Source organism: Rattus norvegicus, chromosome 2 (assembly GCF_021556685.1).
Source record: "Rattus norvegicus strain SHRSP/BbbUtx chromosome 2, alternate assembly SHRSP_T2T, whole genome shotgun sequence".
In the NCBI taxonomy this organism is placed as follows: domain Eukaryota; kingdom Metazoa; phylum Chordata; class Mammalia; order Rodentia; family Muridae; genus Rattus; species Rattus norvegicus.
In genome coordinates, this window is record NC_141535.1 from 61,122,497 (window position 1) to 61,147,500 (window position 25,004).

Consider the following 25,004-nt stretch of genomic DNA (forward strand, 5'->3'; position numbering starts at 1 on the left):
TTTATTTATTTACATCCTAAACACTGAGGAAAGGATGTGCCTAATCTGGCAGACACTTGATATACCAAGGTAGAAGAATATCTAGGGAGGTGCCACCCTCTCAGAAAAGAGGGGAAAGAGGGAATGGGGGAGAGTTTCTTTTTTTTTTTGGTTATTGTTGGGGGAAGGGGGGTTGGAGGGGAGAGCTAGTTTTTGTTAGTTTTTTGTTTGGTTGGTTTGGTTTCTGTTTTCTTTTCTATTTTTGAAACAAAGTTTCTCTGTGTAACAGTTCCGGCTGTCCTGGAACTCTCCTTGTAGACCAGGCTGACCTTGAAATCTCGGAGATCCACCTGCCTCTGCTGGGACTAAAGGCAAGAGGCACTACACCCAGCTGGCCTTATACACTCTTGATAAATATATTAGCATTTAAAATAACAGAAAAATGTGATCCTACTTTGCAGCTTTGGCACATTTACAGAGTTTACAAGATTTATATAAAAGACATGAATAACAGTAATCAACAAAAACAAAATTATGGAATGAAGAAGTTAGCCCTTGGGAGGCAAAGGCAGTCCAGTGTCTGTGAGTTCAAGGCCAACCTGGTGTACAGAGTTCCAGGATAGCCAAGACTACACAGTAAAACTCTATCTCAAAAACAAACAAATGATCAAACAAACAAACAAAAAAAGGAGATGAGGAGGAGGAAGAGGGGGAGGAAGTTAGTCCTATGTAAAATTCATCTCAGGGTGATTTCTGTCTACTTTCGAAAATTTGTGTCATAGAACAACACAACAGATTCCATATACAGTCTGTGTGCGTTTTTTCACAAGCCTAAAGAAACATTTGCTATCAAGTAAATATGGTAATAATTCATTGTGACTGTGTTTTACCAAAATAACCTCCCAGAACACAAGCCTCCAGATACGGATTGATCTATTTGAAGCAGTCACGGTATTGCTGACCAGAATTCGCTGTATGCTCTGGCCCCTTTTTCTTTTTTTGGGGGGGGGTCTTTTTTTTTTGGAGCTGGGGACCGAACCCAGGGCCTTGAGCTTCCTAGGCAAGCGCTCTACCACTGAGCTAAATCCCCAACCCCTGGCCCCTTTTTCATGATCATTCTTTCAATTAAAATTTGGAGCCCATTGAAGGATGAGATTAATTTGGAAAGTTCATGAATTGATGATGATGACTTATATACTAAGAATGACTGCTTAGGGTTAGAAACTGTTTCTTCTATGCTAAATTGGGTCACAAGAGTCACACAAAAAGGACAGCACTCCCCAGTGACATTGAGCAGCAATTTCATCACAGGAGCAAATATTTGTCTTCCTAAGGTGACCACTTTGAAGATTAGCACTTGTTGAGCACGTACTCTCTGGGATGCTGCTTTAAAAAAAAAATAAATCAGTCTCCTTATTTTAGAGTGAGAGATTCAAAATTAAGAGAAGTCAGTCAACTGATCTCCAAAATTCAATATATTCACAATTTCAAGTCTATGAGACCAGTGGAAAATATAAATGAATATGCTCATATGCTATAAGCTTAGAGGAACTCTTCACAAAGATGTCAGTCAGATTTAAATGTCCGTGTTGTTCTAGTTCATCTGTGTCTTTCATACTTTTTTTCTGGGGGGGGAAGCAAGTGAGCCTCATCCTCTCATTTTTTCCCCCAGAGGAGCCTATCATGGATGTAGTCCCTACACACTTGGTCTGACGAATGTAGGAATTTACAAGATGAAAGTCCCCAGTACGATAGCCTGCCAATCGGTGAGTTCTGAGAAACTCGGATGCACAAGGTTTCTATCAAGTGCCGCCGGCTGCTGCTTCCTGTCCTTGCATGCCATATCTATCTTTTCAACATCAGATCCAGATACCTATCTTTATTCTTTATGAAGCCCTCCCTCATCCACTAAACCTTGAGAATGGTGCTTCTGGGCAAACATCAAAATTAGTGTTCTTTAAAGAGTGGTCACAGAAGTAATTTCTAAGAAAAAAAAATCTCTTTAAAAAAAGATTGCATTTTTATCATTAAGGAGGAATGAAGGAGTTTCAGTATAAATGAAGAAGCCCACTTGTCTTAATTGTCACCACATGCGTCCCCAAATTGGCTTTCTCGTGTTATTGTTTTGCTGCAATCCTTCTTTTTGTCATTTGCAGACAATGTGCCCAGATGTTTTCCGTGGGCCTTGGGGAGGAAGCCACTGTCGGGATTCTCCGGTGCAAACAGTCAGGAAATGCAGCTGTGCTCCAGGTCCAACTGGGCAGAGAGGAATGGGAGAGTTGAAGGTTGGGTAGGGTGAGGAATTCTAAGATGGGAAAAACTATCAAATTGGGGAAATTGGGGAAGGGAAAGGTCAAAGGAAACAGAGCTAGAAGGTACTAAGTGACCCCCTCATTGACTCAACATTTTCCATACATGATCTTGTTTAACTGACTCAACTGCCATCTGGCCCTGTAAGGAAAGCTTCTCATTCTGTCAGATGTATGCCTATAAGCAGTGTGTCTCCTGACAAGTAAGTAAGTCTGTGAAATGAGTGTGATTGGTCTCCAGTTCCCAAGGGGACAGGGGATGGGGGCAGGGAAAGGATGCATCTGAAAATCTCAAAACACCAGCCAAGGAATTCTCCAGGGATCTCAAAAGCCAGCCAAACAACATCTGTAGGATATGGGGCTGTTTGTGGATGCCACTGCCACTGATGTCTCTTGCACAAGTTTTAGTCACTCTTTCCCGTAGGAGTTCTAGTTATCAATCCCTTATTTTATTTGAATTCATCACACGGCAGTGGAGGGGAATGGAAATACCATCAGCTCTCTTCTACTCGGATTTGTCATCAGAGTACAGAACCTTTTGAACAGCTGTTCCTCAGTAGTTCTAGAGGGAAGAACGAGTGCTCCAGCCAAAAGATACTTAATAGAATAGCGTGAGTCACTAGGTGAATGAAAGACGGGAACCTTAAAAACTCAGCTTTGAACAGAAAAAAAAAATCACAATCGCCTTAAAATTCATACAAGATAATAACAAAATGGAGAATGAAAGATTGAGCTTTGGAACAAAACAAAATGTCATGGTCACAAAACTTAAAAGCACACCGGAGGCTTTAGCTACGACTAAAACTCTCTGGTTTAACAAAGACAAGCCACATTCAGGAAGCAGAAAAACTGGGATTTGACTTCAAGTCTTCAGGCCCCAAACTTAGTGATTCCAACCCCCGTTGCTACCCTCAGTCACACTAGTGAGCCAGGAGGTGAATCCAAGATGGAGATAATCCCTTCCTTCTGCTCCATGTCTGAGGACATGAGTAGAATCAAGAGATCTAGACTGCACTCCATCTTGGCCTTCAGCTTTTCTCATTTGTAAAAACAATATTAATGATATGATTATAGCATCAAGAAGGGGGAGCAAGGCCTGTGCCTCATTCCCATCATGCCACTTCATGAGATCAGACATGGGCAAACCAGTGTAGAGGAAAGCGTTTAGTAACAGCTTCAAAGCCTTGGGCATATGTTTGTATATCACATATATGTGACATCAAGGACCAAAGTCAGCCAGGCGCATCTCGCAGTTCTCAGGCCATCTGCACAGTCACTGGCAAAGTCTAGGAGATGAAAGAACTTCAGAGCTGGTCAATCCCTTCTTTATCATGCATCCTTCCTGTCCATCTTCTCGTATTCTCCCTCTTGGAGGTCTTCCCCTAGACCATCTCAAGAACATAAGAACACCATGATAACCATAAGATCACCACGTCTGTGATCTGAAGGATACGACAGAGTGGAAGATAAATGTTCTCCTTCATGTATCTCTAGGCCCCTGTTTTCTTAACTCTTACCTTATAGACGCGAGAATCATACCACGTTATTATTTATTTTTCCCCTTTTATTGAAAATAACTTCTTTTCTCTTATGTCCTCATTACACTTTCCCCTCCCTCTGGTCGTCCCAGGTCTTCCCCACATCTCCTCCCGTCTAGGTCCACTCCCCTTCTGTCTCTCATTAGAAAAGAACAGGCTTCTAAAAGATAATAAAACACAGCAAAATAAAATAGAAGATAAAATAAAAACCATCATGTTGGACAAGGAAAATAGATCAAGAGAAAGCACAATAATCACAGACCCACTCATTCCCACACTCAGGAGTCCCATAAAAAGCATTAAACTGGGGGCTGGGGATTTAGCTCAGTGGTAGAGCGCTTGCCTAGCAAGCACAAGGCCCTGGGTTCAGTCCCCAGCTCCGGGAAAAACAAAAACCATTAAACTGAAAGCTGTATAATATACATACAGAGACCTGGTGAAGACAAGCGCAGGCCCTGTGCTTGCTGATTCAGTCTCTGTGAGTTCATATGAGCTTTGCTCATGGTGACTTAAAGGGCCGTGTTTTCCCAGTGTCCTCTATCCTCTCTGGCTACTACATCCTTTATGCCTCCTCTTACTTGGGGTTCCCTGAACTGTGAAGAGAGGAATTTGATGGAGATTTCCCACTTAGAGCTAGGACACCACATTTATAAATAAGATACAAAAGTGGACTGCAGACTCCACTTTCTTATTTTATCTTGTTCATATATTTTATTTTGTTATGTTTTGTTGTTACCTCTTAGGAGCCTCATATTATACAAGAAAAGGACCTATTTGGGTGTCTTCATATTCAGACTTCGTATTCCCTCCAACATGTCAAGTAATTTTAATGCAGATGGTTCAAATTTGCAGTTGCTCATAAAGATTTTTTCCCTGGATGTGTACAAGCACCAACCATAATAGGGATATTTTCATTTTAGAATTACATCATCAAATCTTAGCTTAAACAGGAGCCAGATTGGTATTTTTGTGCAGTAGATTTCATTACCTTCTTCTATCTACTTTCCAGAGTATTTATTCTCCGAGATGCATTCTAAGCCCCAATTTCCAGGCATACCTGATAGAATTTATCTATTATCACCCTCTGCCCTTATACTCTCCCAAAGCTGGTATTGATTGTGCCATTCTCTCCTCTTTGAAAGAACTCTTCCTTTTCCTTAATAATATTCATCTTCCATAGTTTCTCACTCTGCTTACCTCTTCATGTAGCACCAACATAGTCCCTAGAGTAAATACTCTGCTATGGTATCCAACAGAGCATGCTCCTGATGTTGCCATAGAGACATCAATGCATCCTATCTCTGTTCATGGGAGGCCTGACCTGGTTACAGGAATAAGCCAATGCAACACATATGGAGTGGAGAAAACACAATACATGGTCCTTCTTCCCACCAAACACATGGATAAATGAGTGTGAAAAAATATGAAGTGTGTAGGATAAATGTGAGCAAAATCTTTCTATGATATGATTTTACCCTAACTTAAGCAGTTCAAGCTGACTTTGCTCTGTAATCATTTCCATAGTTACAGAAGAGCTTGCTAAACCCATAAATCAGGCCTTTTCTTCATGCTTGATAAATCTTTTAGAGACATCCAATGCTCTTGTCTCTTCCTTTCCTAATTAAAATAGAGAATTTGGCTCCAAGGATATCAGGTATCTATGTCAACAAAGCTTTTCTAAATGTCACGTACATCTTTACAACTTGATGCTTTCCTAGCTCTTTAGTGAAGCTGGAGTAGAAATGCACTTGTGACTCATTTTCTGCTATAATTGCTGAGGATTCGTCTTCCCTAGTTTTTTTAAGATATAGGCTGCATGCATGTGTCTAAGGAAATGGTAGGATGGCAGTTGTCTCCACAGACCCCTGAGGCACTTCCCATGAGATGGCCTAGGGCCTCCCACCCCATCCACAATTTCCTCTCCATCCCCTCTTTAAGCATAGATTCGAGTTGAAGTTTAGAGGTGCTGTGGCACTCTTGAGAGCTAAACTATGAGTGTTAATAAACATTCTTAAAGTTTGCTTAAATCTCACTTTTGTTCTTCCTGGATAGTTTCTCTGTTCAAAGATGGCACACCTAGATGGTGGCTCGTGGAGCTTTAGTAAACTCCCTGAGCAATGTTGTACCTCTTTGTGTTCTCTCCCACTCAGAGGAGCTTATGCTTCCTCCTCTGTGGATTAAGGCTTACGGCTTGAATGCATCCATCACCTCCATCATGGATTTTTCCAGCATTTTGAAGCAGGGAGGGGACACAAGCGTGAACTTCTGAGACATTTAGAAGGGATGAGCAGCTGCTGCCGAGCTTAACATGACAAACAGATACTCTGGGTTATTCCCATCTGAGAACGACTAAAAATCATGCATAAAATGTTAAACACATCCTCTCTGAGACAAACAGTGCTACAAGAGAATTAATAAGAAACCCCGAAAATCTTGTAATAGTTGATTGATGCTGGTAAAAAGTTTTCAAGTGTTCTTTCAAACTTTACCACAATAGTCTAAGTTCATGTCTGAAATTAAATTTCATAGGGCTAAACTCAAGTTTGTCACTTTTAAATGTTGCCAAACATAAACCAAGAATTCTTCTACTATCCAAAGTATACCTAGAATTAAACTAACAGTGTGACTGGAAAAACAGAGCAAATTTGGATTATTCTTTCCTATATTGCACAAAGAAAGAAACTCAGAACACATAGACAACAAGTTGAAATCACTATGTGGAGAAAGAAAACCCATGTGCTCAGAAGACTGGTTTTCTCCGCAATGGAAATTTTCACTGTGAAAACTAGTGACGCATGAAATGGTTCATTGCAAAGAATAAATGTTGCCACTCGAATAACACTGGTCATAGACACTATTAGGCAAAAGTATATACTGCAAGTCACAATTTTGGAAAGGGAGTTGTAGGGGGCTGAAGAGATGGCTTGTTAGTGAAGTGCACTGGCTGCTCTTCCAGGAGACTTGGGTTCAATTGTTCACACATGGTGCCTCAGAGCCCTCAGGAACTCCCACCTGATGCCCACTTCTAACCTTTTGACCTCTGTGGGAAACAGTTGTCAATGTGGTATACAAACACGCAGACAAAGTACTGAGAGAGAGAGAGAGAGAGAGAGAGAGAGAGAGAGAGAGAGAGAGAGAGAGAGATTTTAAGCCAGGCGCTGGTAGTGCAGGCCTTTAATTCCCAGTGAATCTATGTGAGTTCGAGGCTAGCCTGCTCTGAGCCAGGAACCCTGTTCTAAACAGAGAAACCCACATTGAATTACTGAGTTAAAAATGACAGATGTCAATTTTTCTTACCAATACTACAACTTCTAAAATCTTACAGATGTTTTAAATGTTCACATTATGGCTTCCTTTAACAAAATTTAAAAAAATAGGGGAGGCTTTCTTAGAAATACAAGTAGGGACCCGCGGATCCCGGCCCGCAGCAGCTCTCTGCTCCCAGACCCGGTGAGAGAGAGACCCAACCGCCTGGTCAGGTGGGCACTCCTGAGGCTGCAGAGCGGAAGAGACCACCAACACTGCTCACCCCTGCCCACATCCCTGGCCCAAGAGGAAACTGTATAAGGCCTCTGGGCTCCCGTGGGGGAGGGCCCAGGAGCGGCAGGACTTCTGCGCCTGAGACACCGCCGGAACCTGAAAGAAACAGACCGGATAAACAGTTCTCTGCACCCAAATCCCGTGGGAGGGAGAGCTAAACCTTCAGAGAGGCAGACAAGCCTGGGAAACCAGAAGAGACTGCTCCCTGCACACACATCTCGGACGCCAGAGGAAAAAGCCAAAGACCATCTGGAACCCTGGTGCACTGAAGCTCCCGGAAGGGGCGGCACAGGTCTCCCTGGTTGCTGCCGCTGCAGAGAGCCCCTGGGCAGCACCCCACGAGCGAACCTGAGCCTCGGGACCACAGGTAAGACCAAACTTTCTGCTGCAAGAAAGCTGCCTGGTGAGCTTGGGACACGGAAGCAGAATTTCTCTAGGAGGCACGGTCTGTGTTTACCGGAAGTCCCACACCCGCGGATCCCGGCCCGCAGCAGCTCTCTGCTCCCAGACCCGGTGAGAGAGAGACCCAACCGCCTGGTCAGGTGGGCACTCCTGAGGCTGCAGAGCGGAAGAGACCACCAACACTGCTCACCCCTGCCCACATCCCTGGCCCAAGAGGAAACTGTATAAGGCCTCTGGGCTCCCGTGGGGGAGGGCCCAGGAGCGGCAGGACTTCTGCGCCTGAGACACCGCCGGAACCTGAAAGAAACAGACCGGATAAACAGTTCTCTGCACCCAAATCCCGTGGGAGGGAGAGCTAAACCTTCAGAGAGGCAGACAAGCCTGGGAAACCAGAAGAGACTGCTCCCTGCACACACATCTCGGACGCCAGAGGAAAAAGCCAAAGACCATCTGGAACCCTGGTGCACTGAAGCTCCCGGAAGGGGCGGCACAGGTCTTCCTGGTTCCTGCCGCTGCAGAGAGCCCCTGGGCAGCACCCCACGAGCGAACCTGAGCCTCGGGACCACAGGTAAGACCAAATTTTCTGCTGCAAGAAAGCTGCCTGGTGAACTCAAGACACAGGCCCACAAGAACAGCTGAAGACCTGTTAGAGGAAAAACTACACGCCGGAAAGCAGAACACACTGTCCCCATAACTGACTGAAAGAGAGGAAAACAGGTCTACAGCACTCCTGACACACAGGCTTATAGGTCAGTCTAGCCACTGTCAGAAATAGCAGAACAAAGTAACACTAGAGATAATCTGATGGCGAGAGGCAAGCGCAGGAACCCAAGCAACAGAAACCAAGACTGCATGCCATCATCGGAGCCCAATTCTCCCGCCAAAACAAACATGGAATATCCAAACACACCAGAAAAGCAAGATCTAGTTTCAAAATCATATTTGATCATGATGCTGGAGGACTTCAAGAAAGACATGAACACACTTAGGGAAACACAGGAAATCATTAATAAACAAGTAGAGGCCTACAGAGAGGAATGGCAAAAATCCCTGAAAGAATTCCAGGAAAACACAATCAAACAGATGAAGGAATTAAAAATGGAAATAGAAGCAATCAAGAAAGAACACATGGAAACAACCCTGGATATAGAAAACCAAAAGAAGAGACAAGGAGCTGTAGATACAAGCTTCACCAACAGAATACAAGAGATGGAAGAGAGAATCTCAGGAGCGGAAGATTCCATAGAAATCATTGACTCAACTGTCAAAGATAATGTAAAGCGGAAAAAGCTACTGGTCCAAAACATACAGGAAATCCAGGACTCAATGAGAAGATCAAACCTAAGGATAATAGGTATAGAAGAGAGTGAAGACTCCCAGCTCAAAGGACCAGTAAATATCTTCAACAAAATCATAGAAGAAAACTTCCCTAACCTAAAAAAAGAGATACCCATAGGCATACAAGAAGCCTACAGAACTCCAAATAGATTGGACCAGAAAAGAAACACCTCCCGTCACATAATTGTCAAAACACCAAACGCACAAAATAAAGAAAGAATATTAAAAGCAGTAAAGGAAAAAGGTCAAGTAACATATAAAGGGAGACCTATCAGAATCACACCAGACTTCTCGCCAGAAACTATGAAGGCCAGAAGATCCTGGACTGATGTCATACAGACCCTAAGAGAACACAAATGCCAGCCCAGGTTACTGTATCCAGCAAAACTCTCAATTAACATTGATGGAGAAACCAAGATATTCCATGACAAAACCAAATTTACACAATATCTTTCTACAAATCCAGCACTACAAAGGATAATAAATGGTAAAGCCCAACATAAGGAGGCAAGCTATACCCTAGAAGAAGCAAGAAACTAATCGTCTTGGCAACAAAACAAAGAGAATGAAAGCACACAAACATAACCTCACATCCAAATATGAATATAAAGGGAAACAATATTCACTATTCCTTAATATCTCTCAATATCAATGGCCTCAACTCCCCAATAAAAAGACATAGATTAACAAACTGGATACGCAACGAGGACCCTGCATTCTGCTGCCTACAGGAAACACACCTCAGAGACAAAGACAGACACTACCTCAGAGTGAAAGGCTGGAAAACAACTTTCCAAGCAAATGGTCAGAAGAAGCAAGCTGGAGTAGCCATTCTAATATCAAATAAAATCAATTTCCAACTAAAAGTCATCAAAAAAGATAAGGAAGGACACTTCATATTCATCAAAGGAAAAGTCCACCAAGATGAACTCTCAATCCTAAATATCTATGCCCCAAATACAAGGGCACCTACATACGTAAAAGAAACCTTACTAAAGCTCAAAACACACATTGCACCTCACACAATAATAGTGGGAGATTTCAACACCCCACTCTCATCAATGGACAGATCATGGAAACAGAAATTAAACAGTGATGTCGACAGACTAAGAGAAGTCATGAGCCAAATGGACTTAACGGATATTTATAGAACATTCTATCCTAAAGCAAAAGGATATACCTTCTTCTCAGCTCCTCATGGTACTTTCTCCAAAATTGACCATATAATTGGTCAAAAAACGGGCCTCAACAGGTACAGAAAGATAGAAATAATCCCATGCGTGCTATCGGACCACCACGGCCTAAAACTGGTCTTCAATAACAATAAGGGAAGAATGCCCACATATACGTGGAAATTGAACAATGCTCTACTCAATGATAACCTGGTCAAGGAAGAAATAAAGAAAGAAATTAAAAACTTCTTAGAATTTAATGAAAATGAAGATACAACATACTCAAACTTATGGGACACAATGAAAGCTGTGCTAAGAGGAAAACTCATAGCGCTGAGTGCCTGCAGAAAGAAACAGGAAAGAGCATATGTCAGCAGCTTGACAGCACACCTAAAAGCTCTAGAACAAAAAGAAGCAAATACACCCAGGAGGAGTAGAAGGCAGGAAATAATCAAACTCAGAGCTGAAATCAACCAAGTAGAAACAAAAAGGACCATAGAAAGAATCAACAGGACCAAAAGTTGGTTCTTTGAGAAAATCAACAAGATAGATAAACCCTTAGCCAGACTAACGAGAGGACACAGAGAGTGCGTCCAAATTAACAAAATCAGAAATGAAAAGGGAGACATAACTACAGATTCAGAGGAAATTCAAAAAATCATCAGATCTTACTATAAAAACCTATATTCAACAAAATTTGAAAATCTTCAGGAAATGGACTATTTCCTAGACAGATACCAGGTATCAAAGTTAAATCAGGAACAGATAAACCAGTTAAACAACCCCATAACTCCTAAGGAAATAGAAGCAGTCATTAAAGGTCTCCCAACCAAAAAGAGCCCAGGTCCAGACGGGTTTAGTGCAGAATTCTATCAAACCTTCATAGAAGACCTCATACCAATATTATCCAAACTATTCCACAAAATTGAAACAGATGGAGCCCTACCGAATTCCTTCTACGAATCTACAATTACTCTTATACCTAAACCACACAAAGACACAACAAAGAAAGAGAACTTCAGACCAATTTCCCTTATGAATATCGACGCAAAAATACTCAATAAAATTCTGGCAAACCGAATTCAAGAGCACATCAAAACAATCATCCACCATGATCAAGTAGGCTTCATCCCAGGCATGCAGGGATGGTTTAATATACGGAAAACCATCAACGTGATCCATTATATAAACAAACTGAAAGAACAGAACCACATGATCATTTCATTAGATGCTGAGAAAGCATTTGACAAAATTCAACACCCCTTCATGATAAAAGTCCTGGAAAGAATAGGAATTCAAGGCCCATACCTAAACATAGTAAAAGCCATATACAGCAAACCAGTTGCTAACATTAAACTAAATGGAGAGAAACTTGAAGCAATCCCACTAAAATCAGGGACTAGACAAGGCTGCCCACTCTCTCCCTACTTATTCAATATAGTTCTTGAAGTTCTAGCCAGAGCAATCAGACAACAAAAGGAGATCAAAGGGATACAGATCGGAAAAGAAGAGGTCAAAATATCACTATTTGCAGATGATATGATAGTATATTTAAGTGATCCCAAAAGTTCCACCAGAGAACTACTAAAGCTGATAAACAACTTCAGCAAAGTGGCTGGGTATAAAATTAACTCAAATAAATCAGTTGCCTTCCTCTATACAAAAGAGAAACAAGCCGAGAAAGAAAATAGGGAAACGACACCCTTCATAATAGACCCAAATAATATAAAGTACCTCGGTGTGACTTTAACTAAGCAAGTAAAAGATCTGTACAATAAGAACTTCAAGTCACTGAAGAAAGAAATTGAAGAAGACCTCAGAAGATGGAAAGATCTCCCATGCTCATGGATTGGCAGGATTAATATAGTAAAAATGGCCATTTTACCAAAAGCAATCTACAGATTCAATGCAATCCCCATCAAAATACCAATCCAATTCTTCAAAGAGTTAGACAGAACAATTTGCAAATTCATCTGGAATAACAAAAAACCCAGGATAGCTAAAGCTATCCTCAACAATAAAAGGACTTCAGGGGGAATCACTATCCCTGAACTCAAGCAGTATTACAGAGCAATAGTGATAAAAACTGCATGGTATTGGTACAGAGACAGACAGATAGACCAATGGAATAGAATTGAAGACCCAGAAATGAACCCACACACCTATGGTCACTTGATTTTTGACAAAGGAGCCAAAACCATCCAATGGAAAAAAGATAGCATTTTCAGCAAATGGTGCTGGTTCAACTGGAGGGCAACATGTAGAAGAATGCAGATCGATCCATGCTTATCACCCTGTACAAAGCTTAAGTCGAAGTGGATCAAGGACCTCCACATCAAACCAGACACACTCAAACTAATAGAAGAAAAACTAGGGAAGCATCTGGAACACATGGGCACTGGAAAAAATTTCCTGAACAAAACACCAATGGCTTATGCTCTAAGATCAAGAATTGACAAATGGGATCTCATAAAACTGCAAAGCTTCTGTAAGGCAAAGGACACTGTGGTTAGGACAAAACGGCAACCAACAGATTGGGAAAAGATCTTTACCAACCCTACAACAGATAGAGGCCTTATATCCAAAATATACAAAGAACTCAAGAAGTTAGACCGCAGGGAAACAAATAACCCTATTAAAAAATGGGGTTCAGAGCTAAACAAAGAATTCACAGCTGAGGAATGCCGAATGGCTGAGAAACACCTAAAGAAATGTTCAACATCTTTAGTCATAAGGGAAATGCAAATCAAAACAACCCTGAGATTTCACCTCACACCAGTGCGATTGGCTAAGATCAAAAACTCAGGTGACAGCAGATGCTGGCGAGGTTGTGGAGAAAGAGGAACACTCCTCCATTGTTGGTGGGATTGCAGACTGGTAAAACCATTCTGGAAATCAGTCTGGAGGTTCCTCAGAAAATTGGACATTGAACTGCCTGAGGATCCAGCTATACCTCTCTTGGGCATATACCCAAAAGATGCCTCAACATATAAAAGAGACACGTGCTCCACTCTGTTCATCGCAGCCTTATTTATAATAGCCAGAAGCTGGAAAGAACCCAGATGCCCTTCAACAGAGGAATGGATACAGAAAATGTGGTACATCTACACAATGGAATATTACTCAGCTATCAAAAACAACGAGTTTATGAAATTCGTAGGCAAATGGTTGGAACTGGAAAATATCATCCTGAGTGAACTAACCCAATCACAGAAAGACATACATGGTATGCACTCATTGATAAGTGGCTATTAGCCCAAATGCTTGAATTACCCTAGATCCCTAGAACAAACGAAACTCAAGACGGATGATCAAAATGTGAATGCTTCACTCCTTCTTTAAATGAGGAAAAAGAATACCCTTGGCAGGGAAGGGAGAGGCAAAGATTAAAACAGAGACTGAAGGAACACCCATTCAGAGCCTGTCCCACATTTGGCCCATACATATACAGCCACCCAATTGGACTAGATGGATGAAGCAAAGAAGTGCAGACCGACAGGAGCCGGATGTAGATCGCTCCTGAGAGACACAGCCAGAATACAGCAAATACAGAGGCGAATGCCAGCAGCAAACCACTGAACTGAGAATAGGTCCCCTATTGAAGGAATCAGAGAAAGAACTGGAAGAGCTTGAAGGGGCTCGAGACCCCAAAAGTACAACAAGGCCAAGCAACCAGAGCTTCCAGGGACTAAGCCACTACCTAAAGACTATACATGGACTGACCCTGGACTCTGACCCCATAGGTAGCAATGAATATCCTAGTAAGAGCACCAGTGGAAGGGGAAGCCCTGGGTCCTGCTAAGACTGAACCCCCAGTGAACTAGTCTATGGGGGGAGGGCGGCAATGGTGGGAGGGTTGGGAGGGGAACACCCATAAGGAAGGGGAGAGGGGAGGGGGATGTTTGCCCGGAAACCGGGAAAGGGAATAACACTCGAAATGTATATAAGAAATACTCAAGTTAATATAAAAAAAAAAAAAAAAAAAAGAAATACAAGTAGGTCATGAGCCACTATAATCAGTTTTGCCCTGAGGGTACCTGGCAAACCGGGAGACCTTTAGCTTAAGGTTCTGCAGAAAAGGAGGGTGACAAGTTCTGGGGCACATCCATAAAACAGGATATAATGTGGAAGCCTCTCTGGAGTCCCAAGAGGTCATACTCCATCCATGCGTCGATGAGACATAAAGACAATGGAAGTTTGTGGAGGTGAGAAGCAGAGTGAGGTCCTCCCACTGAAAGGAGACTCAGTGTAGGAATCATATCTGAAGCTCTGAGGTCTGAACTCTACTACCCATGGCTGAATTTGAGGCAAAAATGCCCCGTGCTCCCGAAAGCTGCAAATAGAGATGTACTCCAATGAACTTACGTCATTCCAGGCTTCACAGAACACTCACAAATGCCAAGGACAATAAGCCATCCATAGTCAAAACTAATACACAAAGAAACAAAACTCTACGTTCTAGGAAAGGACCACAAAATGTTCATGAAATAGTATGGTCAGGCAATGAAATGTGGATGTTCCATGATCTTGAACAAAATTAAAAAGTAAATACAAATTTGAAAATATGTGCAGTACTTAAGAAACTCTACAAAATGACAAAGCAGTTTTTTAAAAAAAAATCAGTATGTTTTCTAGTAGTAATAGTCATTGACATTTCAAACTCTAAGTTTATCACCAGTTAACCCAGCCAAAGAGGGGGTTAGCCTATTAAAGACATTCCCTGAACAGCAGTTGGTTCCCTATCCAGAAAAGAATGTCAAATAAAATTGCTCAGTATATCACAGACCTGTCACAGAACCTACCATTTATTTCCCTCTAACTCTTCAGGAACTTGTTGAGCACCTACATTGTACTGGACACTTGGCATAGTCATATATTCCAAAAATGAATGTGCCTTCAGTTAAGGTCTATAAAGAAGAGACACAGAACCAAGAGTCGAGAGCTACCATGCAGAAACTTATCTGTTTCTAACACATCTTCTTTAGACTGAAATCTGAATCTGAATCTTACTTATATAATGATCAGAATCTGAATTCTGATCATTATATAACCATATTTACTTCCTGATGCAAAAGCACTTTACAGCTTCAAAGCTTATATCAGACTAAGTGGCAGTAAACAGTAGAGTTCTATTTGAATACCTTCAGTCACCCAATAACATTTGAGTCTGATCTATCCATTTAAAAGGATAGTCCTTAGATGAAATGACTGTCTATACTAGACTTGATGATACTTCAATGTGTTCCTTCCACAAATGGAATTACTGAAGTAGTTTGTTTATGCTTTTATGGCTGTCCTCATAAAGTCATTCTTGCGTAATGACTTTCAGAGGCTTCCAGCTCATTGTAGTCTGAAGACCACCAGATAGTTGACTGTTTTCAGTTCTCTGTGCTTTCCCCCCCTTCTCCCGATGCCATTCTCTAATCAAATGCTGTGACTTGTGTATGTGTGTATGTGTTTGCTGCAGATGGCTGCCAAGCTAAAGAACGGTACATTGAACAGTTCAAAGACACACTGAACACTTCTGTGGCCACGTCAATTGCTGGATTTTTTGCAGAGCCAATTCAAGTGGGTACACCAACTTAGCATCTCTCTGAATTTTCCATGATCACAGTTTTGACTCCAAATTAATTAAGTGCCCATTTCTACGTTCTCTCCAAGTTCAGTGCATTCCCTTGGTTCCTTTTTTTTCTTAAATTGGTTTTCAGTTGACCTTCAAAAACACACCCCCTTCACCCCTTCATTCCCACATGGAACAGATGAACAGGTAAGTGAAGCCATTGGATTCCTAAAATACTCAAGAAAAGAAACCATTTGATTTATTTTTTAGATTTATTTATTTATGTACACTGTAGCTGTCTTCAGACACACCAGAAGAGTGTATCAGATCCTATTACAGATGTTGTGAGCCACAATGTGGTTAGTGGGAATTGAACTCAGGATCTCGGGAAGAGCAATCAGTGCTCTTAACCGCTGAGCCATCTTTCCAGCCCAAAACCATTTGATTTTTTAACTGTTTAACACACACTGTCAAGCCTTTAACTTGTCAAGCTTCCTTGTTTCTAACCTCAGAGAAGAATAGTCACATCCCCCACCACCACCCCTGCCCAGGTCTGGTACAAAAGTCCTGGTGGGAAGAGTTCTTCATGCTATTTATTCAGTTGATAACATTGATGTCATAGCGATAAGGATAACAATCTATTCTCGTTAGTGCTAAGCTGGGGCTCCTGCCAACTCTGAAGTCTTCCTGATTTGGTCTTTTGCAGGGTGTGAATGGTGTTGTCCAGTACCCAAAGGAGTTTCTGAAGGAAGCCTTTGCACTGGTTCGAGAGAGGGGAGGTGTATGCATTGCAGATGAAGTGAGTGTTGACATCCGTGAGCGACTTAGTGCGGTAGGAGCAGGCCAGATACAGAAAACGACATTGTCAAGCCCTCTTCGGTATTTCAAGCAGAAAGCAAGTGCTTGAACTCTGCTGTGTGGCTATAAGCTAAAGAAGCCTCTGCTCCTTTGTTACAAAGTTAGTTAGGTTAACAAACATAAGAGAATTTAAGTATCCAAGATGTTTTTATTTTAAAAGTTGCTAGAAAGTATAGGTGATGCCTCTCTTACACAGCATTCTTTCATTCTTGTCGTTATTATTATTCCTCATTCTGAGAATTGTTGCCAGACCCCTGACAATCAATAGAAGAAATTTAATATAATAGTCGAGTGTTCAATCCAATTTTTGCCAAAATGCCAGACAGATTGTTTTTAATGAACAAGTAAATATTCAGCCTCTGAATTAAAAGATTGCTGGCACTGCAGACATTCTGACTTAGCTTGCGTAAACTAATAAAGCATCAGAGTGGAGGCAGCCCAGATGTAGTAAGCCCTCAGTAGCCCAAGGGGAACTACTTTGGAGGAAGTACCGCTCACCAGCCTTTGTGGGCTCCAGCTGGTATATTCAGAATTATCAAATATTAGGCTAGTTCTAGAGATGTTGTCTAAAGACCAGAGGATGGTACCCAAGCCACAAAGTTCTCCCACCTCACCTCAGCCCATCACAATCGCACAGACTGGTGGTTTAACCCACCAATGACAAGTGGGAAACCTGTGCGTCTCTTATTTTGCCGTCTCACTTGCCTTTATTGACTGTTCTCCTCGACTAAAATTCCCTCACAGTTCATGCTGGGCTACCCTATTGGCCAAAATCGGGAAGACCAGCACTATGTGGCCAGGTCTCTGTCAGGCTCAGAGTATGCCAATACTAGGGCTGTACAGTAGCATCTTGAACGAGTTCTTCCTGTTCTGTTCCTCCCTCCTACCTCATACTGGTGAACTCAACTCAAGGTCCCAGTGGAAGGGAGGGAACCTGCTATTAGGGGGGAAAAAGGAAAAGGGAAAAGCACATTCAATCAGTGTGAAATTAGCTACCTCACAAAAGAAGATAAACTTTGGCCTTGGAATCCACACACAGCAAAGCTTGCACAATCAGACTAATTAGAAGGAAAGTAGGCTGAATTCAAAGAAAATCAGAACTTTAGAGTTTTTCAAGAGTGTGGTCTCAAAACCTTCTCTTGTTTTTCCTTCACTGCCCCCAATTTCATGGCTCTCAAGAACTTAACATGGTGCAAGTTTAAGAGAGACTGCTGTTAGCCAGTAACAGGAGAATAATGGGCCAAGCAGGAACCCACTGCCCCACTGCCCCAGCCTTTCAGTGCAACAGCCCCAGCTGTTGCACTCCCTATTGTGAGCTCCACATCCCTGTTGGCACTAGGATGGATGGACTACAGAGTGATCCATCTGTCCTACTATGCACCCGCCCATATGAAACTCATGGTTCTCTAGCAACTGATCATGTTTTTTCCTGCACGGTTCTGTGTAGTGTCCAGGAAATGTTTGTTGTCCCAGTTGTATGCTACTTAGATGAAGAGGAGATAGAACACAGGATGAAAGACAAACTATATGAAATCCATACATTATTTCATTTGGGCCAGTTAATCAGCTCGTCTACTGGCCTATTGCTAGGAAGTAAAGACATGGGCATTCAGGCCAGGTCTGTCAGACTCGCACATCTCAGATCTTATGCTATATTGGTCTCCGTCACCTAAGAATAACTCCTGGAATCAGCCCCTCTCCTATACCCATCATAATCACCTAATAACAACCAAAGAACCTGGTTGCAGCAACCTGGAATAAGGGTAAAAGAGAAGAAAGTCTTTCAAAGGAACTTGGTCTGATGTCCATCTAAGGCTGGGCTTCAGGTCGCCACCGCACCCTTCCGTGTGGGTATGTGTAGAGAGAGACAGGCAGGCACAGAGACAGAGATCAGGAAAGGCTCTTGTCTGGAAACGCCCGTGACATCTTTCTGTCACGGTTTCTTTCTTCACCGCTAAGAATCTAACTCAGGTAAGGGTGTAATAAAATGGGCTCCTGCCTGTAGACTTGTGCATTGGTAATAAGGGTCTATTGAGACAGTCTGGCGGCCATATGCATAGAATGCTTTGAACAGAGGTAGATTTGAAATGTACGTAAGTCCGTAAGAGTAGAGATGGTGTCAACAAAACTATGGTCAGCTTTCAATGTATGGCCGGTTCTAGATTAAAGCACTTATAACCTGAACTCACTGGCTCAGCTAGGCCCTTATAATGCAGGAAGATAGGAAGACACTGTTCTCTTATTAGAAGGTAAGCATTCAGCCCTACTGGATAGAGAGTTACTTTTGCTTCCTCCAGGGTGAGCCTGAGCCAGTTTCTCCACTTTTCTCTCTGGCTGTCCTCTGCACAGGAGAGACTTAGTAAGGAGAGTTAATCATCCAGATGTCTTTTGCATCTGTTGTTTATGTGCCTCTCACGCAACCCTGTGCTGTACTATGATGGTAGGATTATTTCTCTGTGATAGGTTAGTTAACAGAGATTCCAAAGACATAAAGAATATTTCCAGAGTCCCACAAAGCTAGGAAATGGCTTTTGGTACTTCCAACCTCAGACACAGATCTAGGTTTTTGTCCATGAGAATGCAAAAATACAGAAGGAGCAAGGAGAGGCAAGAGGAAAATAAAAGAAAGAGAATAGAGCAGAGGCTGGAAGGTTTCTTGGTTTTGTTTTTGGAGGTTGTTTGTTGTTTGTTTGTTTGTTTGTTTGTTTGTTTTCCATCTCTTTCCAGGTGCAGACAGGCTTTGGAAGGCTGGGCTCTCACTTCTGGGGTTTCCAAACACATGATACAATGCCTGACATTGTCACCATGGCTAAAGGGATTGGAAATGGCTTCCCCATGGCAGCAGTTGTGACCACTCCAGGTAGAACATCCAGCATGCTCATGCTCCGGACCCTTTGCACCATGCAGTGGCATAAAGAATGGGTTTCAGTGTGTGGAGGATAGAAGCAGTGGTAGGGACCACATGATATATTGTGTAAGTGAATGAAAAAATGTTATCTGCCGGGCCATGGGGCAGAGGGAAGAGAGGCAGCCATTCCTATCTTGCTAGAGAGAAGACAGCATCCTCAATTACTGTAATCATAGTCAGAGTTCTACTATACAGAAGGTTAGAGAAATGTGTTACAAAACAAATCCCTGAAACTTCCAAAAGAATCATTTCTTGAAAGAGATTCTTCTGTGGTTATTTGGTCTTTCCATGGCATTAACTACACATTCAAGGTCCAGATTTCTCTGACAGTGTCCTGTCACCCAATCAACTACAATAAAATCTCATTTATCCAAAACACTCTATGTGAGTGATTTTCAACCTGTGGGTTTGATCCCACTGGGGGATACATATCAGATATTTCACATATCTAATATTTACATTACAATTTATAACAGTAGAAAAATTACAGTTATGAAGTAGTGAAGAAATATTTCTATGGTTGGTGGTCACCATGAGGAACTGTATTAAAGGGTCACAGCATTAGGAAGGTTGAAAACAACTGATCTATGAAATAAAGGCTAAATTTATTTTTTTTATTGTAGTGAGCCTTTGATGGGTATTATTTCTTTTAAACCATTGATTGTGGACATTTATATTTCCCCCAATAATCAGCACATTTCCAAGCCATTAAATAATTAAAATCTTTGTGATATCTGTTATCATTGAACAAGCAAAGGTACAAAAAACAGCTAATTATGGACATGTAACTATGGAATCCATTACATTGTATAATCATTACATTTATTTAAAAGCAAAGCTGTGTGATTATAGAAAGTGAAATGTAATGAAGCATCCTTGACAGAATCCAGAACTGTGCTGCTGAAGAGGTCTTATGAGGTCTTTCCTCCATGTTTCCCTCTTAATCTCAAGAGTAGAAATAAAAGATGTGGTTAATTGAATAGATTATATAAAGCCCTTCGTGTCAAGTTTAAGGTGCTTTCTAATTCACATAAAACATTAAAGATTGTATTGTCACCTTCTCATTAAGTAAGTAAGCTCTCTTCCTTATCTGCTGTAGTAGTCAGCTCAGACTGACAAGCACCGTTCCATGAACCAATGGCTGGAACAATAGAAATTTCTCTCCCTACCTGTGAGGAGGCTGTCGATTTCAAAGCGCCAGCAGGGCAGAGTTCTGCCTGGGATTCCCTTCTGCCTCTGCAGATGGCCATCTTCTCATTGCATTTCCAGATGGCCTTCCCTATGTGTGCCCACCAAAGAGAGATGGAGAACACGCTAGGATCTCTCACTGTGGCAGACATTGACCTGTGGGATACAGGCCTCAGTTTTGTAGTCCATTTCATTTTAATGACCCACTTAAAGACTCGGTCTCTAAATATAGTCGTTCTTGGCTCTAGCATTTAAACATACAGATTTTAAGGGGACACAATTCAGGCCATCACTGTTAGATGAATGAAGAAGGAAAATAATGGATGTCACTATAAGATGACAGTGATTTAACCCCAATGTAATGGTGAGATACACTGGGTAAGAACGTGTCACTTAAACCAGCTTTATTTTTCAACCTTAGAAATTGCGAGCTCTTTGGCTAAACACTTACATCACTTCAGCACATTTGGAGGAAGTCCCCTGGCCTGCGCCATTGGATCTGCTGTGCTTGAGGTCTGTCCTATTCCTCACATGGACGTCATTGATTGTAGTATTTCTAAGCCACACACTTTATCAGAGCTCTATCACATTGCAATGGTAAAGAGGACATTTAATTGGTAATTCGCCAGTTTAAATTTTGTCTCCAGTTAATATCTTTTTAAAGGCCACTTTGGGTTCTTGAAGTTCCGAGTGAGAGGTAATATATAATCAACCTCACATGCAGGGAAATGTCAGAATCGCCCTATGCAGATGATAACACTGCATTTTTCTTGTTTTCTGGGTAGTATTTGATGTATTGGCTTAACAGTTATTCACCATTTTACTTCTTGTCACATGCTGTTTTTCTTCCTTCTGTTGTCATAAATGAAAGAACTGTAGATAAACTAGGTTTTAGCAGATTATCTCTGGAAAATTCAGCTATTCTGAGAAAACAACTTTATCTATCATGTTCCTTTAGCTTAATATTAGCCAAGATTATAATAATTTTTATTGTTTGAAAATTGTATATATGAATATAATGTGTTTTAACCAAACCCACCCCCATTTTTCTCCATTTTAATTACTTCCCTATAACCTCCCACCACTTTTTCTTCCCCACCCGAGGGGCTACTGTTCTGAGTCTACTTAGTGGTGCCTATATGTACATGGCTGTGGGACCATGCATTGGATCGTGCGTAGTCTCTCATGGCCCACTGTTCTGAAGAAAACTGGTTCTCCCTCCTCAGACAGCCAGCAGTTGTCTCTAGCTCCTCACATAGGAGTGGTACTTACTTGTTGAGCGTCTCCTCCATCCATTCAAGGATGTTTACTGCCTCTGTCACGTGCTTGTCTTGTGCATACAGTCTCAGCCAGTGTGAGTCCGCATGTGTAATGGCATTGTTGTGACCAGCAAGTTGTGACTGCTTCATTGCAAACACATGTTCCTTCCGGTCTTACAGTCTTCTCATTCCCTGTTCCATGATGATCCCTGAATCTTCAAGGGAAGGGATGTGATACAGGCATCCCATTTAGAACTGAATATTTCCAGAGAGAAGACACCCACTTCTATTACTGTTATCAAAGTCAGAGTTCTACTATACAGAGGAAGGTTAGAGAAATGTGTTACAAAACTAATCCCTGAGACTTCCAAAAGAATCATTTCTTGAAAGAGATTCTTCTGTGGCCATTTGGTCTTCCTCCATCTGCCCTCTTAATCTCAAGAGCAGAAATAAAAGATGTGGTTAATTGAATAGCCCTTCAAGTCAAGTTTAAGGTGCCTTCTAATTCACATAATACATTAAAGATTGTATTGTCACCTTCTCATTAAATAAGTAAGCTCTCTTCCTTACCCGCTGTAGTTGTCAGCTCAGACTGACGAAGCACTGTTCCATGAACCAATGGCTGGAACAATAGAACTTTCTCTCCCTACCTACGAGGAGGCTGTCAATTTCAAAGACTCCATAGTCTTATTCTCAAAGTGTGAACCAATTATGGAAAGCAAAAAAGAAGCTTCTTTGATGAGCTTCACAGTGCCCAGGGGAGAACCAATTACCATTATTGCAATGAGTCATCCTAGTAATAAAGGATCCCACATCCTTATCTTTAGTTGATTGAAAACGGGAATTTTTTTAAATGTCCTTACCAAAATATATAGTGCCTTTTGCTTAAATAAGTACAGCATGTTTCCAAAAGAGAATCCAAAGAGTTTTTTAAGGTTCAGTTTCTGGGCAGAGAAACTTGGCTAAGGTCAGGTGTCAGTACAAATCAATCAACTGTTTACACCTTTGTGCTTCTTATTTTGAACTGAGTATGACTCGCCTACTAAGAAATGTAAAAGCATTTTAGATATAAAGAACTTAAAGCCACTATTGCTGATTAAATACTTATTTTAAAATATGATTAACTCAGTATGCAAAAAAGTGGGAAGAAATGCAACTTTATTTTTTGTTGTTGATAATGACAGCTTTTCCCCCTTTTACTGAAAATAGATTTTCCCCTCAGGGAATAACACTCTGATTATGTTTTCCCCTCCTTCCACTCCTCTCAGTTTCTCCCCTTTCCTGTCTCTCACTAGAAAACACAAAGACTTCTAAGGAATAATAATAAAATAAAATGTAATAAGATCAAATGAAAGTTAACATATTGGTATAAGACAAAACATAAGGAAAAGAGCCTGTGAAAAGGCACAAGGAATAAATGTAGACACAGAGACCCATTCACTTGTATTTATGGTGAAAATATATATTTGGGGGGAGAGAGAGAGAGAGAGAGAGAGAGAGAGAGAGAGAGAGAGATCATCTTCACTTCTGCAGGGTTCCCTGAGCCTTGAGAGGAGGAATATCTCACTTTTTGCATAATGACTGGCTATATGTCCCTGTATTTGATCCCCTCTGCTGCAGGAGGAAGCTGCTTCTGGGATGATGGCTGAGCAAAGCCCTGATCTATGAGTATAGAAAGTGGCATTCCATTTCACAGAGTGGGCCTTAAGTCAAATCAAACTGGTTGATTACTCCCAAGTGTTGTACCACCATTGCATAGCTTGCAGGCAGGACACCACTGTATATCAAAGGGTTTGTGATTTGGTATTTCCATTACTCCATTGGTAGCATACAGAGTATCTTTCTGTATCAAAGACACTAGAATATAGGGGTGAAGGTTCTAAGTAGGCATCAGCTCAACTTCTCCATGTTTAATGAGTTGTGTGGGTGTTGTCTTCAGTAATGAGGCCTTGCTGTCAGGTTGTCGAGAGCAACCCATTGTCTTAGAATCAGCCTGGGTGTTGGGAGGATTCCTGTCTGTTTTTATGCCACTACCACATGGTTTTTAATACTGTTGTTCTGTATTACAATGTGAAATCAGGAATGGTGATACTCCTGCAGTTCTTTTATTGTTCAAGATTTCAAGATTGTTTTAGCTATGCTAGGTGTATGTATAACATACATACATACATACATACACATACATACATATACATACATATACCCATACATATATATGATATATATCAAATATATGTATTTGAGAATTGCCAACAACTCAATTACATGTAAGCCAATCCTGGTACTGGAAGCACCATTTGGTGACAAGAGGTAACCACTTGGGACTATTTCCCCATTATTTTGGCAATTTCACTAAGATTGCCTAAAATTTGTATATATTTTAGGAAGCTTCAAATGTTTTAGGTTCCATATTGCCCAACGCATGGCCCTTAATTTTAGCTGTCTGTCCTGTATTCCCTCCCTCATCCTCCTCTTCCCGGTCCTCGCCACTTCATTCTCCCATTCCAGTCCATCACCACCACCACCATCTACAGTTATCTAATTTTCTCCATTTCCTAGGAAGATCTCTGTTCCCTTTCTCCTGGTCCCTTACTATAAACCTACCTTCCATGCTTTATGGATTATAGTTGGGTTATCATTGACTTAATAGCTATTATCCACACATAAATGAATACATATCATATTTGTCTTTCTGGGTCTGGGCTACCCCACTCAGGGTCATTTTTATCAAGATCCACTCATTTGCCTGCAATTTTTATGATATCATTATTTTAACCACTAATAGTCAGTTAAGTAAATGTACCACATTTTCTTAATCCATTCATCTCTTGAGGAACATCTAGATTGTTTCCAAATTTCTGGATGTTGTGAATAGAGTAACACATGAACATGTTTGAGCAAGTGTCTCTGTGGTAGATTGAAACCTTCTTTGGGTATATGCCTAAGAGGGCTA

At 41.4% G+C, this 25,004-nt stretch overlaps 1 protein-coding gene across 1 annotated transcript in view; it reads left to right on the plus strand.

Annotated features, from left to right (window-relative positions):
• The window catches only part of Agxt2 (alanine-glyoxylate aminotransferase 2), a 48,577-nt gene that overhangs the window by 15,224 nt on the left and 8,349 nt on the right, over window positions 1–25,004 (plus strand). Inside the window, 6 exon segments of the mRNA NM_031835.2 lie at window positions 1,652–1,745; window positions 2,136–2,229; window positions 15,746–15,846; window positions 16,545–16,637; window positions 19,424–19,556; window positions 21,214–21,305. Coding sequence (NP_114023.1) covers window positions 1,652–1,745; window positions 2,136–2,229; window positions 15,746–15,846; window positions 16,545–16,637; window positions 19,424–19,556; window positions 21,214–21,305 — 607 coding nt within the window.